This window comes from Metopolophium dirhodum, chromosome 5, assembly GCF_019925205.1.
Source record: "Metopolophium dirhodum isolate CAU chromosome 5, ASM1992520v1, whole genome shotgun sequence".
NCBI lineage: Eukaryota > Metazoa > Arthropoda > Insecta > Hemiptera > Aphididae > Metopolophium > Metopolophium dirhodum.
In genome coordinates, this window is record NC_083564.1 from 29,269,365 (window position 1) to 29,282,080 (window position 12,716).

General features: G+C 26.1%; 1 protein-coding gene across 2 annotated transcripts; it reads left to right on the forward strand.

The window, feature by feature from the left end:
• The first annotated feature begins 4,769 nt into the window (after positions 1 to 4,769).
• Positions 4,770 to 8,917, forward strand: LOC132944255 (fructose-bisphosphate aldolase). Of its 2 annotated transcripts, none has more exons than XM_061013506.1 (6): positions 4,770 to 4,927; positions 7,362 to 7,752; positions 7,817 to 8,007; positions 8,081 to 8,309; positions 8,375 to 8,574; positions 8,653 to 8,917. In XM_061013506.1, exons 2-6 carry the CDS (start codon positions 7,374 to 7,376, stop codon positions 8,746 to 8,748), a joined length of 1,095 nt encoding a protein of 364 aa, XP_060869489.1. In that variant the 5' UTR covers positions 4,770 to 4,927; positions 7,362 to 7,373; the 3' UTR covers positions 8,749 to 8,917. The 2 variants fall into 2 exon arrangements, with proteins under 2 accessions (XP_060869489.1, XP_060869490.1); XM_061013507.1 differs by lacking the exon at positions 4,770 to 4,927 and adding an exon at positions 6,187 to 6,334.
• The last annotated feature ends 3,799 nt before the right edge of the window (positions 8,918 to 12,716 follow it).

Consider the following 12,716-nt stretch of genomic DNA (forward strand, 5'->3'; position numbering starts at 1 on the left):
ATCACAGATAAGTAAATTGTTGTTGTTGTTACAAAATTCAAATGCATCACTGAATCATTATAATTTTGTTACTGTAATATCGTTGACTCTTTGTAGATTTTTGAATTTAGTAAAAGTATAAATATAAAATATAAGACCAATGCTTAGTGACATTGTTCATATAAAGGCAGAAAGAGGGTTGAATTATTTACTTTACAAAACCGACTACAGTAAATATTATCCATTTGGAAAACTTGATTTTTTAAAAAACAACATCATTAAAAATGGAATTTCAAAACCAGACCAAAAAACTAAAGTTCTTGGTATTCATCCAAGCAAAAAGGAAAGTATCATAAAAACATTAGTTCCTTTAATGCCAGAAACAAGGAAACAATTCTGGCTAGATTTTCCATGTGGTATGGAAGCACCAGATTTATACAGTGACAACGAAAATTAAAAATATTAATATAATGATAGTTATTATTATAAAAATGTCAGTCTGATTAAATTATTTTTAATTATTTTAAAAATTATTTTATAAATTGTTAATTTAAAGTAAAAAGTACTTACTTGCTCAAAAGTGTTTGCAACTTATTTATTTGTATAAATATGTTATTAGTTATTACTATTTACTACTAAGTTAGTAATTACTTTATAGATTTTTCTATTAATTTTCCTTATAATATTACATAGTTTAAAAAAAAAACAGTATCTCCCTATTATAATAAATTTTGTTAGAATAAAATATACAGTATCCTCATAGAAATGGATATACTGTAAATTTGCTTCTGATAGTGCTTATCAAATAAGCAGTAAGTCCATTTTAATGGTCAAGGAATTAACGAAAATATTTAAAATCTCATAAAATCAATTCTATGATATAAAATTAGTATATACACGTTTATTTTAGGATTGTATGTTAATTATACTTGGTGCACGGATCAGTAATGAGTCTAAACCTGTTTAGTCGATTTCCCAACATTTTGCTTAGATGGAGATATTGCTTTTTCGCTAAGCACGGCAAATTCTATAATAGAACCTGCAATATTCATATATCGCTTCATTCAAAATCTAAAAATGAATGTTAATTTTCTTAGACAAATAAACCAATCTATATTTTATGAACTTTGACCAATTACCTAAACGGCTAAACGTAATTATCGTTCTTTACATTAAATAAAAAATTATATATAGGTAGGTATAGGAACCTCGTACCTATACCAGGAAGAAACAAAGTCTATACATTTGTCTTTTGAACATAATATTATCAAATAAACTATATTAATTAGTCTGTATGTAATTAAAGTTGTTTTTACCAAGTTAGAATAACAACAACTTAATTTAAAACCTAGATTAGGTCTTATGGATACGGGACAGTATATGCATAATAATATTATGTCTACATAACTATATAAGCGAATATTGTTTATTTATTAAATTACTACGGATTGTGTCCGTACAATTTGTACAATAATAAAACAAATTATAAAATTAAAGTTAACATACGAAAAACGATTCTGAGCGAAGACCAGAAGTCAGCCTATGATATTACTAAGTTATACATATTTGATGATATAATTGTGAATAAAGAAATTTGGTTACCAATTTAAGTGGATTCTTGTTTTAAATTTTTAATCCTTAGCTAAAAAAGTTGAACATTTTAAAAATTTTTAACTACAAAATAATTTTTAAATTTTGACAAAATTCAAACTTTAAATGCTTATAAAAAAAAATTGTGCTTATGTATTTTTAATATTTTTCAACTGCTATAGTAACAATATATCAGGAGCTTTGTATTAAAATTTCATGTTTTTTGACCCAAAATATAAAATGTTATTAACATTTAAAGAAAAAAAATTGAAAATGTAAACAGCTCAAAATGTGTCAAAATATTTTATATAGTATATGAATTGTTAAAATAATTATATGGTGTAAATTTCAAGTATTTCAAGTTATTTGTTTTAGAATTACAGCAAAATAAAAAAATCGCTGCATGAGAAATCGAGTGAATATCCAATGTTGTAAAAATTTGAAACGCACATAAAATGTAATTTGACTTTCCGGTACAATTTTTTTTGTTGATAAATATAGACAAACTTATGAGGAATCTTGTAAAATGTTTTTAAATCTTAGATTTAAAAAGAAAAAATTTTATGAATTTCTAAATAATTTGCACATTTTTGTGATTTTTACTTATTTGGTAAAATATTTTGAAAATTTTGTGGTGTAAGTAAAATGCTAATATAAACATTCAGTGAAAATGTCATGTATCTACGATCATTTGTTTAAAATTACACCAAAAATCAAAATCGATGTTGTCAAAAACCATTTCCATTTTCATTTCCATTTTTCCTTAATTTTTTTTTGTTTTTCTCGGTGGTTTTGGAAACTAGGTACTGGGAATTTTTTACTTTTGAGTTTTGGACCCCTAAAGTACCAACTAGATTCACTTTCCTATCAGAAAAGATGCTGTTGAAGAAAATCTTGAACGAAATCAACATTTTACTAAAAGGCGATGACAGACAAAAATAAAACGTCATTGTAAAACTAATACATTCATCGCTCCGCTCAGAACCTAAAATCATAAATCATTTTAAAACCAATAGGTATAAATTCAACGTTCTACTTAAAATTTTTAAATATTTTTGAATTCATCGATTGATCAATAATCAATATAACATACTCTAGTTCACGGAAAAATAATCAACAAAACTTTTTTTACAAATGTAATATCATATAATTATTTAAATTTTTCATTCGTATGTTAAAATTATTCAAACAATATGGTCAATATGGTACTATATTATAGCTTCGGCAGTACATATACTATACAAATAATAAATAATATCCTGCTCTGTGGACTGTGACTATTGTAAATAATTATGCCTATTAATTATTATAATTTTTATTATTGTTATTATTATTATTCGACACTCACATAATATGTTGTCTCCCCTCTCCGCGCGTTTTACAAACACACATGCATATTATTACATAATATACCAAATTTGTGTTCAGGCGTTCAGCAGTTTCTATTTTGTGTTTTACTGTTTTTAGTTAAAAGTTATAACTTATAATTTATTGAAGCTTTTACTATTCTGCGACTCTTTACTTGCTATTCCAGAATAATCAGTGGTACGCTAATACGCTATCTATACTGTTTACTGTCAATGTACAGACCAAAATGGTTAGCTAACTTTTTGCACTAGCTGGACACATTTGCAAATTTAAGACTTACAACCGGACAATAATAAATATTTTCAACACATAGTTTATTTGTTATAAATTTATGATAAAGTGGGATAGATAGTAAGTTAACTTTAATCTCCATATTATAGAGCATTCATTTTAATCATTTAAATGAGACGTTTGAAATAAATACTAGATTGTTAAGCTGATGGTATACTAATATACTATAATATACTCTTTAATGGTCAAATAATTATCTAAAATTGAAAAAAATAAATGTCCTGAAAATCGCTATGAGACCAGGGTCTCATAGAACTCTTGTAACGCCGCCACTGTGTAGACCTAACAAATGAAATAACTTTTTTCCTAATGAATATTAAATTTTTTTTATATAGTTTATAGACGCTTGTGCTTGTAGTACAGAATATATTTTTTTATTAAATTTATTTTTGAAAAATTCAAAATAACCCATTTGAATCTTAATAACTTTTTCGGAACGATCCTGGTTTAGCAACCTATCGATTTTTCAAATTTTTTTTTCCAAAATGTGTATATACACAACTAAAATATTTTATAGAATGTAAAAAAAAGCCCGGACAAACTTCGTTTTGAAGTTATTGATGAAAAACTTCAAATACTACATTTTTTCGTAACGTGCATTTTCAAAAAAAAATACTTAGAATTGAATATTGCTCGGACAAAAAAAATTGAAAAACACCAAACAAAGTTCCTTCGCGCAGCATTAAATTAGTGTTGCGCACATGCGTATAAACGTAAAATTGCAAACATTGGATGGCTATAACTTCCAAAATAATAGTTTCCGCAAAAAAATGTAGTTTTTGAAGTTTTTCATCAATAACTTCAAATCGAAGTTTGTCCGGGGTTTTTTTTTTTACATTCTTATAAAGCACCCTAAAAAATAGTAAAATACACATTTTGGAAAAAAATAAATTTGAAAAATCGATAGGTTGCTAAACCAGAATTATGCTCTTTTTTCAAAATGTTGACGGGTAAATTAAGTAAATCTTATATAATTTATTATTCATATAATTTTCATAATTTTTTCTTACATTTAACTTGTCCCAATTTTTACATTTTTCATTTTTAAGAAGCTGTTACACCTTACATTCTTTATATATTATACCTATGGTATTATCACATAATAGACATAATATAATAATGTAGGCCGTAGGTATCTAAATATATATATTTTGGTACTTATTTCAACTTTTTAATATTTGATTCAAACGACTAGGTACAATAATTTATTTAATCCTTATCGTCATTTGAAAAAATTTCGATTAACACCGGGTTTTAATGTATTTTATTAAACTATACACAAGTACTTAGTAGTTAGAAATTCGCTAAACTAGACCGGTTTAAAATTATCCCACATTATCCCGCACCGGTTTAGTCTATCAAATTTCTAGCTATAATTCCTGAGATTTATTTTGTTCAAACACATTAAAAAAAAAGTCTCAATATTACAGACAATATTATTGTTCATTTATTTTTTTGTTATTAGGTAAGGTCACACTGTGCACGCAACGTCCTTGCCGTGACCTACACCCAAACTCCTTAATATCATTGATTTTCCCCATACGTCGTAGCTACCCAGACCCAACCCACAATATTTACAATCCATTTCATTTTCACTCTTCAGTTTTCATAAAAGCTGGGCGGACGCAAAATCTCTCATTTTATCTTCTGCAGCTGTATCGCTCAAAAGTTTTTATTTCTACGACGGTGATTAAAACAAGTAAGTGTCTTCTGGTTACTGAACAATAAGTGTTTTCACTTTAATTTATCATAATTTCAATTATATTCCATTGATTTCCCATAATACGCTCATTATGGTGTAACGTATTATGCTTATTTGACTTTTCTGTTGAAAATTCGGTATATTCCATGAATGTCAAAAATGAGAAACGATCTGTGGATTAAGGTTTGCTCGTTGTTTTAAATTGATATTAGATTTTGAGTCAGAATGTCATCCGTATTACATTTAGGTACATCATAATACATGCACTCGATCAATGTACTTACTATACCTATGAGTGTTAGTGACCTTTGAATTTTGATTTGTCTATATGACTATATCTAATACTGTTTCTCTATTTGAGTCAATGTCACTGTTGTCGCTTGGCCTTTTTTCAAGTTCAAATACCTGACTACTTGTAGGTCACAGGTATTTCCTGGCGTCTATTCAATATTAAGTGTATCACTGTCAGAATAAAAATAAAATAAAATAATACGTACCTATTGTATAATAAATAATATTTATTTACCTATGTAAATAGAATGACATACATTTTTGGAATTTTAATATATATAATATTAAAAAGTATATAAATATAAAATTTCATTTTTTTTGTGGTATCTATAATTAAAATAAAACTTAGGTAATAGTTGTACACTTATACTGGAAAATACTAAATTAAAAATCAAATTAATTTTTTTATGTTTTTTTCTATTTGTACCTATTTTGTTTAATTCACTTGGCATTATAAACTATTTAGACAATAATATAGACCATGTGTCCATGTGTATTTGTTTTATACATTTTTTTATTTACATATTAAGTACAATAAAACCTCAGATTAGATTAGATATATTCTGTGATACCCTTGAGTAACTACCAACCTAGTTAATTTCTAAATGAAAATGTATTTTAAAGGTTTTATTATAAAAATAGGCAATATTTTATTGAGTTACAAAATAGATAATGTTTCTTATGAAGATATTATTTATTTTTTATTGTGATTACTTATTATTAATACAATTTAAATATAAATAATAATTTGTGTAATGTCCATAATCTTATCTGTTTAAATTTACATTATGACCTTTTATTAAAGACATTTATTAAATACAAAATAAAACTTGATTGATGTATAAGCCATAATAATATTTTAACATTATTTAATGAGAGTTGCTTTGAGATCACCAAAATAAGTCCAACAATATAGCTAAAGGTCACCTTGTTGATAACCAATAGTTGTTTGAAATGTGTCAGTAACTCAGAACTCTAGCAATAGCAAGTGTGTACTTAAAAATATTGTGACTTAGCTTAACTGGTTTATATTTTTCTTAAACTATTATAGTTACCTATTATAGATATAGTTTTTACTTATTTTATTATCGAGTTTATTATTAATAATTCAAAGTAAGTCGATAAAAGGTTATATTTCTGTTTTTTGGTTTTCAGTTTTAGATGTTAATTGTGTATTATTCATTATTTAATTTATATTTTATATTATATATTTAATTTATTGTGTATTTATGATGAAGTTGTTGACTTAATTTTATCATTGAATTATTTAAATACCTATACATTTTAGAATTAATAATTATTTATTTCTGACAATGTTATCTGGATTTTGTTGTTTGGTATATTTTATTCATATAATTATCTTATGAAAATTAATCTTCTTTCTCTTAACAGTACCTACCATCATTTTAACTCTTTTAAAATATTTTAATAATTCTATTATAAAATAAAATCAACAATGTCATTAAAAACACACATATTATAATATAATAATATCTAGTTATATTTATGAATTCTATTTTAATAAAATTGACTACATCATTTATTTCCTTTAACATGCCACTTTTATTATGTAAATACCATTTATATCCCATTATTACATTTTTTCAACCATTAATTACCTAATATAATTTTAAATTTTAAATACCCATAAACATTTTAAAAAAGTTTGTTTTTGTTTTAACATATTAGGTCTCATTATATTAAATAATTTTTACATATTATATTTAACTATAAATTGTTTTTTTCATATTATCACAAAGTTACTGCAAATTCTAAATTAAAAAAAAAATATATTCAATAATATACACTCAAAGTATAAAATAAATTATCTAATTTAAAAAAAAAATTTAGGTTTTTATTTAATAAATATGATTTATGTAAGTATATGTATGTTACAATAACATTTCATTGATATTATACATAATTAAAAAATAACAAACAAAATGTCATTGAAAAATCAGGTTTTGATGTATAAACTGAAATATTGAGTATGAATACCAAATTGCATAATTAGGTGTGCTCATATACTTAATATGGTTTTACCATATTTAAAAACTTAACTATTATATGTTAATTTTATATTTTTAACAAGTTGTCTTAAACTCAAATAGTAGTTAATAGATATAATATTTATTTTCAGAATATTATCAAAATGACAACCTACTTTGAGTACCCATCTGTAGAACTCCAGAATGAACTTAGCAAGATTGCCAATGCCATGGTGGCTGACGGTAAAGGTTTGTTGGCCGCTGATGAGTCTGTGTCAACCATGGGCAAACGTCTTCAAGATATTGGAGTTGAAAATACTGAAGATAACCGCCGTGCCTACAGACAATTGTTATTTACTGCCGATGAGCCTTTAAATGATCGTATTTCTGGTGTCATTTTATTCCACGAGACTCTTTACCAAAAAACCGACGATGGTGTACCATTTGTTGAAATTCTCAAAAACCGTTGCATTATCCCTGGAATTAAAGTTGATATGGGTGTTGTGAACTTATTTGGTTCTGAAGGAGAAACTACCACTCAAGGTAAGTTTTAAAAGTAAATAATAATGAAAATATTTTACACTTATTTAAACTTATTTCAATACAGGATTGGATGATTTGGCTCAACGTTGTGCTCAGTACAAAAAAGACGGATGTCATTTTGCTAAGTGGCGTTCAGTATTAAAGATTGGTAAGAATATTCCTTCATACCAAGCTATTTTGGAAAATGCTAACGTGTTGGCTAGATACGCTTCCATCTGCCAAGCCAACCGTATTGTTCCAATTGTAGAACCTGAGGTATGCACTAACCTCAAACTATATTTTGTTGAAAATAATGTATTATTGTATGTTTTATATTTAATTTTTATAGGTATTGTGTGATGGAGAACACGATTTGGACCGTTGCCAAAAAGTCACTGAAACTGTACTGGCTGCAGTATACAAAGCTCTGAATGATCACCATGTGTACCTTGAAGGTACTATTTTGAAGCCTAACATGGTTACTCCTGGCCAATCTGCCTGTAAGAAGGCTACAGCTGACGAAATCGCTAAAGCCACAGTGACCGCTCTTCAGCGCACTGTCCCTCCAGCAGTTCCTGGTAATTATTTTTTTTAAAATCATTTCTAGTTTTATTTCATGCTTAATAATCATATAATTTTTTAGGAATTATGTTTTTGTCTGGTGGTCAAACTGAGGAAGAAGCATCCGTGAATTTGAATGCAATTAACAAGTACAATGCAAAGAAACCATGGGCATTGAGCTTCAGTTATGGACGCGCTCTGCAAGCTTCAGTTTTGAAAGCGTGGCAAGGAAAGAAAGAAAATATTAAAACTGCTCAAGATGAACTTCTTAAGAGAGCATTGGTTAGTACAATTATTATAATGTTATATTAATTTAATGTGTTTAGATTAAATACTTATATTTGTTGAATTTTTGTTTAGGCAAACAAACTATCAGCTCTTGGCAAATACGAAGCTGGTTCTGTACAAACAGCTGCTGGTTCTCAGGGACTATTTGTTAAAGATCATGCCTATTAAGCAACAAACTACATTTTCATAAATACTATAAAATTTATACATTTTTAAGTCAGTTACCAAATTATGAACACTTATTATAGTAACAGCTTTTCTTCATGTTTTTATTTCACTGTTAGAATGTGTCAATATTTAAAATATATATTATAATATAAAAAATACTATTATTTTATTTTGATTTGAATTTTTAGTATACAATATACTGTTAATAACTATTAATTATTAATTTAGAAGAATATAAGAAAGTTTTTGGTAATTGTGCTATTGAAGTATATAAACTTAGCAAGTGCATTCAGATTTTATATTAGAAGTTGAATCTAAATAATTGCACAGTAGAAAATAAAATCTTAGGTCTTGTCGAATAATTCACATATTATAAACAAATTAACTATTTATAAAGTATTAATTGTGTAATTAAGGTAGCTTAAATTTATATTCTGGAATAACCTTCAAAACAATGGTATTTAAACAAATTGTGTTATGAGATACAAAAAGAAAAATATTGTAGATGTTAATCATGTAGTTTTTTTTATAATCTATATTATATATAATTATATAATATAATATATATTATATTAAATTGTTACTCTTATCAACTATATAGGCAACAATCTTAGCACTTGTTATTGTAAAAACACTGAAATAATGTTATAGAATATTAATAAATAGAATAACATTTTATTCATATTTATCTAAACATTTTTACAATCCACTACCCACTAATGGTATTATATATTAAAAACATACTGCAGGGTGATACTTTTATCAAATAATACTCATTATTTTGAAAAGTATCCACGTTTTTGAAAATGTTAATACATAATTTTTTATTTTTTCACCCATCTCTAAAATATTCTCATATTTATATATCACCTCAAAAAATTGTATAGATACCTATAATGGTTTTTATATTAATACTTGGGAGAAAACGGTTGTCTGTTTCATGTTTAATATTATAATTTGTCTGCTTTTAACATATTAGTTATAACAAATTTAGGTTGGTAACATAATAATTTAAATGCATCATTACATTTTTAAGTTAAAATTACTAAGTATTAAATATATAACAATATGTATAGGGGTACATGTTTGAATATTTCCACTTACATGTGGTGGCATATTTAGCATTCTCTTTAGGGGGTGTGTGATAAGAATAATTTTAGCTTACAGTCGTAGGGCCTACAATAATTATATAATTATACATGTATTTATACTCCCCTGCTTAGAGTGAATGTAAACTAATCCAAACTAATTTAAATTACTTATGCATAGGAATTTAAATATAGTGGGTACAGCCGACTGCCGAGCGGTAACTTACTTTCACTGATTTTATAATATCGTTCCTATGTGGCTATAGTCTGTAAATATTTTATTTCTAGGCCAATACCATGTAATACCTATAGGAAGGCTATAAATAAAAGAGTTCATCATAAATAAGTATTCAATAGGGTAAAATAATCTCACTTTTTATACCTGTTAGGCAAATATATATTACAATTATATAAATATTATACAATTTACAAATATTCTGATCCATTTAACGCAAGACACTCATTAGTGATCATACCAAAAACTGTGTTAACATTTTTTATATAATTTTAAAATAACATTTTTCTTAAACAAATATATTTTTACAATTTTATATGTACCTATATATTTTGAAAGACAGCATATTGATTTTACAATGATTTTGTTTTTTTGTATGTATACATAAATATAATATACGATAAGTAGTCGAAATAATGCTTTAATTTTCAACTCTAAGGGTGGTTTCTGATTGTAAATTGGATCTATAGTTGCCAGTTGGTACTTTTATAACAAATACACCATTAATCCGAAATTTGATTTTTACAAATCGAAATATTCCAAATAATAATATTCTGCTTCAGGCCTTCAGAGTATAAAATTAAAAATGTATGTTATCATTCCAAAAAGTATTAAAAAACTAGAAAAATAATAAAAAATATTGTTTTGTATCAACTTAAAATTATCTATACCTGCCTATGCGAAAGAAATATTTTCATAAACGTTAGGATTTTCTGAAATAATGAGTGTCTTGCATTAAATGAATCACTCCGTAAATGTAAAATACTAAAATGTCCTTACTATACTGTTATAGTTTGTATACTGTTATTTATAATTTACAGTGCCGACTGTCTGACATTGAGCTTGCGTTGGAAAAACTTTTACAATATTTATTGTTAATAATACAATAAGCAAATTATTTCACTTGAAAATACAAACATAAGATGGGTTTGTTGGAGAGGGAAAGGCAACACCCCTTAAACAGTTAAAAGAGTAATTGACAACGATGAACATAAAAAATGATTTGAGGTTTTGAATATTGGTAGGCAGGTTTTTACCAACACTTATCAGCTATCGTAAAAAATGTAGTCTATATTGTCTATTGTCCATACTCTGTATAGTGCCCAGTGCTTGGAAAGTTCCTTTAAAAAAGGTATTAGTTCCCGTTCACATTGTTTTTTGTTAAAAAGGAACTAAATTATTTCTCGTCGTTCCTAGCTTAAATAAAGGAACTAGTTTACTAGTTCATTCCTCGTTCATAATTAAAGAACATTTTTTGTTCATCAATAATTTTGAAATTGTTTAAATATAATTTATAAGTAGATAGGTATAGTGATATATTGTTTAATTTTGTAGTTATTTTCTTTTTAAAATGTTTAATTTGTTTATTTTATACAAGTTAAGAGTTAAGACCGATAAGATCACCGTGATTGACTTGACATTCTGTAAAGTGTAAACAATAAACATAAACATTGTCAATATTATCGTACATTGTCGTATATAGGTTTAATGAATCCAGAAAAAAAGTCCGGTTATACAATTTACAGAAATAGAAGGTAAGGTAGATAGAAAAATCATGTGCATTAGAATAGGTATACGGTAGTAAAGATAGTACAATAATTACTCTGTATTATAAGGCAGATAATAATAAAATAAAATATTTAACTAAAGTTTTTGTAGTACAGTTGCAAATTAATTTACTTAATTTCTCAAAATGAACTTGTACTTTAAAGGTTCAACAAGTTAAAAAAATTAAAATTTTTTTCCTACAAAACATAGAAAAGAAGTTATTGAATTAAAATTAGTTTTCAAAATTGAAATCGGACTTCTATAAGTATGTTAATTTTCTTTCGCATATTGGTCTAAATGCACGCATTTGCCCTGACGCGAGTTTAACATTTTTTACCCATCACAAAAAAAGTGCACGCCGTTAAAGAAGTTTTCACTTCAAAAATTATATAAACTTTTTCTCTAAAACTATTTAAATTCTCTATATACTTAAAAATAAATTAACGAAAAAAAGAACAGTTAATAAAATCGTTCATGTTCCTCTAAAAAATGAATGAAATTCCAATATTTCTTCCACATGAAAAAAGAACTGCGTTTCCGTTGAGCATAGGCGCAATTTGGGGGGGGAGGCTTAGTTTTTTTTAAGCCCGCCTAAGTTTTTAAATATATTCATTTTTAAATCCACCTATTAAAAAAATATGCGGGTCTGTATTGATTTTATAAATTTAGCCCCCCCCCCAAATCAGTTGTTCAAATTGCGCCTATGCCGTTAAGGCGTTAAGTTACCGAAAATCGAACGAAATCACTGGAACTAGTTCCTCCTTATTCCAAGCACTGATAATGCCTTCATTTCAAATGTATTAATAATAGGTACCTATAATGTTATTATTAGATTACTGGCCAAATTATTATGCCATACCTATTTCGTCGTTACTTAAGTGATGAATAACTTCATTGAATTTTCGCGCAATGAGATAATATATTTATTACTATCAATTTTTATTTTGTTGTATAATTTTTTGATTAAAATTAATATAATTATTTACTAGCTTATAATTTATACAACATGATAGTAGGTGCTTAATATTGAAAATCAAATCAATCAACAACATGTCATTGACGGATATTTCTTTGAACACACCAGATTTAAATCGTTT

Coding starts and splice junctions, on each gene's coding strand:
- LOC132944255 (XM_061013506.1), top strand. CDS start 7,374: ATGACAACCTACTTTGAGTACCCATCTGTAGAACTCCAGAATGAACTT. Junction 7,753..7,816: donor AGGAGAAACTACCACTCAAG/GTAAGTTTTAAA, acceptor ATTTCAATACAG/GATTGGATGATTTGGCTCAA. Junction 8,310..8,374: donor TGTCCCTCCAGCAGTTCCTG/GTAATTATTTTT, acceptor ATAATTTTTTAG/GAATTATGTTTTTGTCTGGT.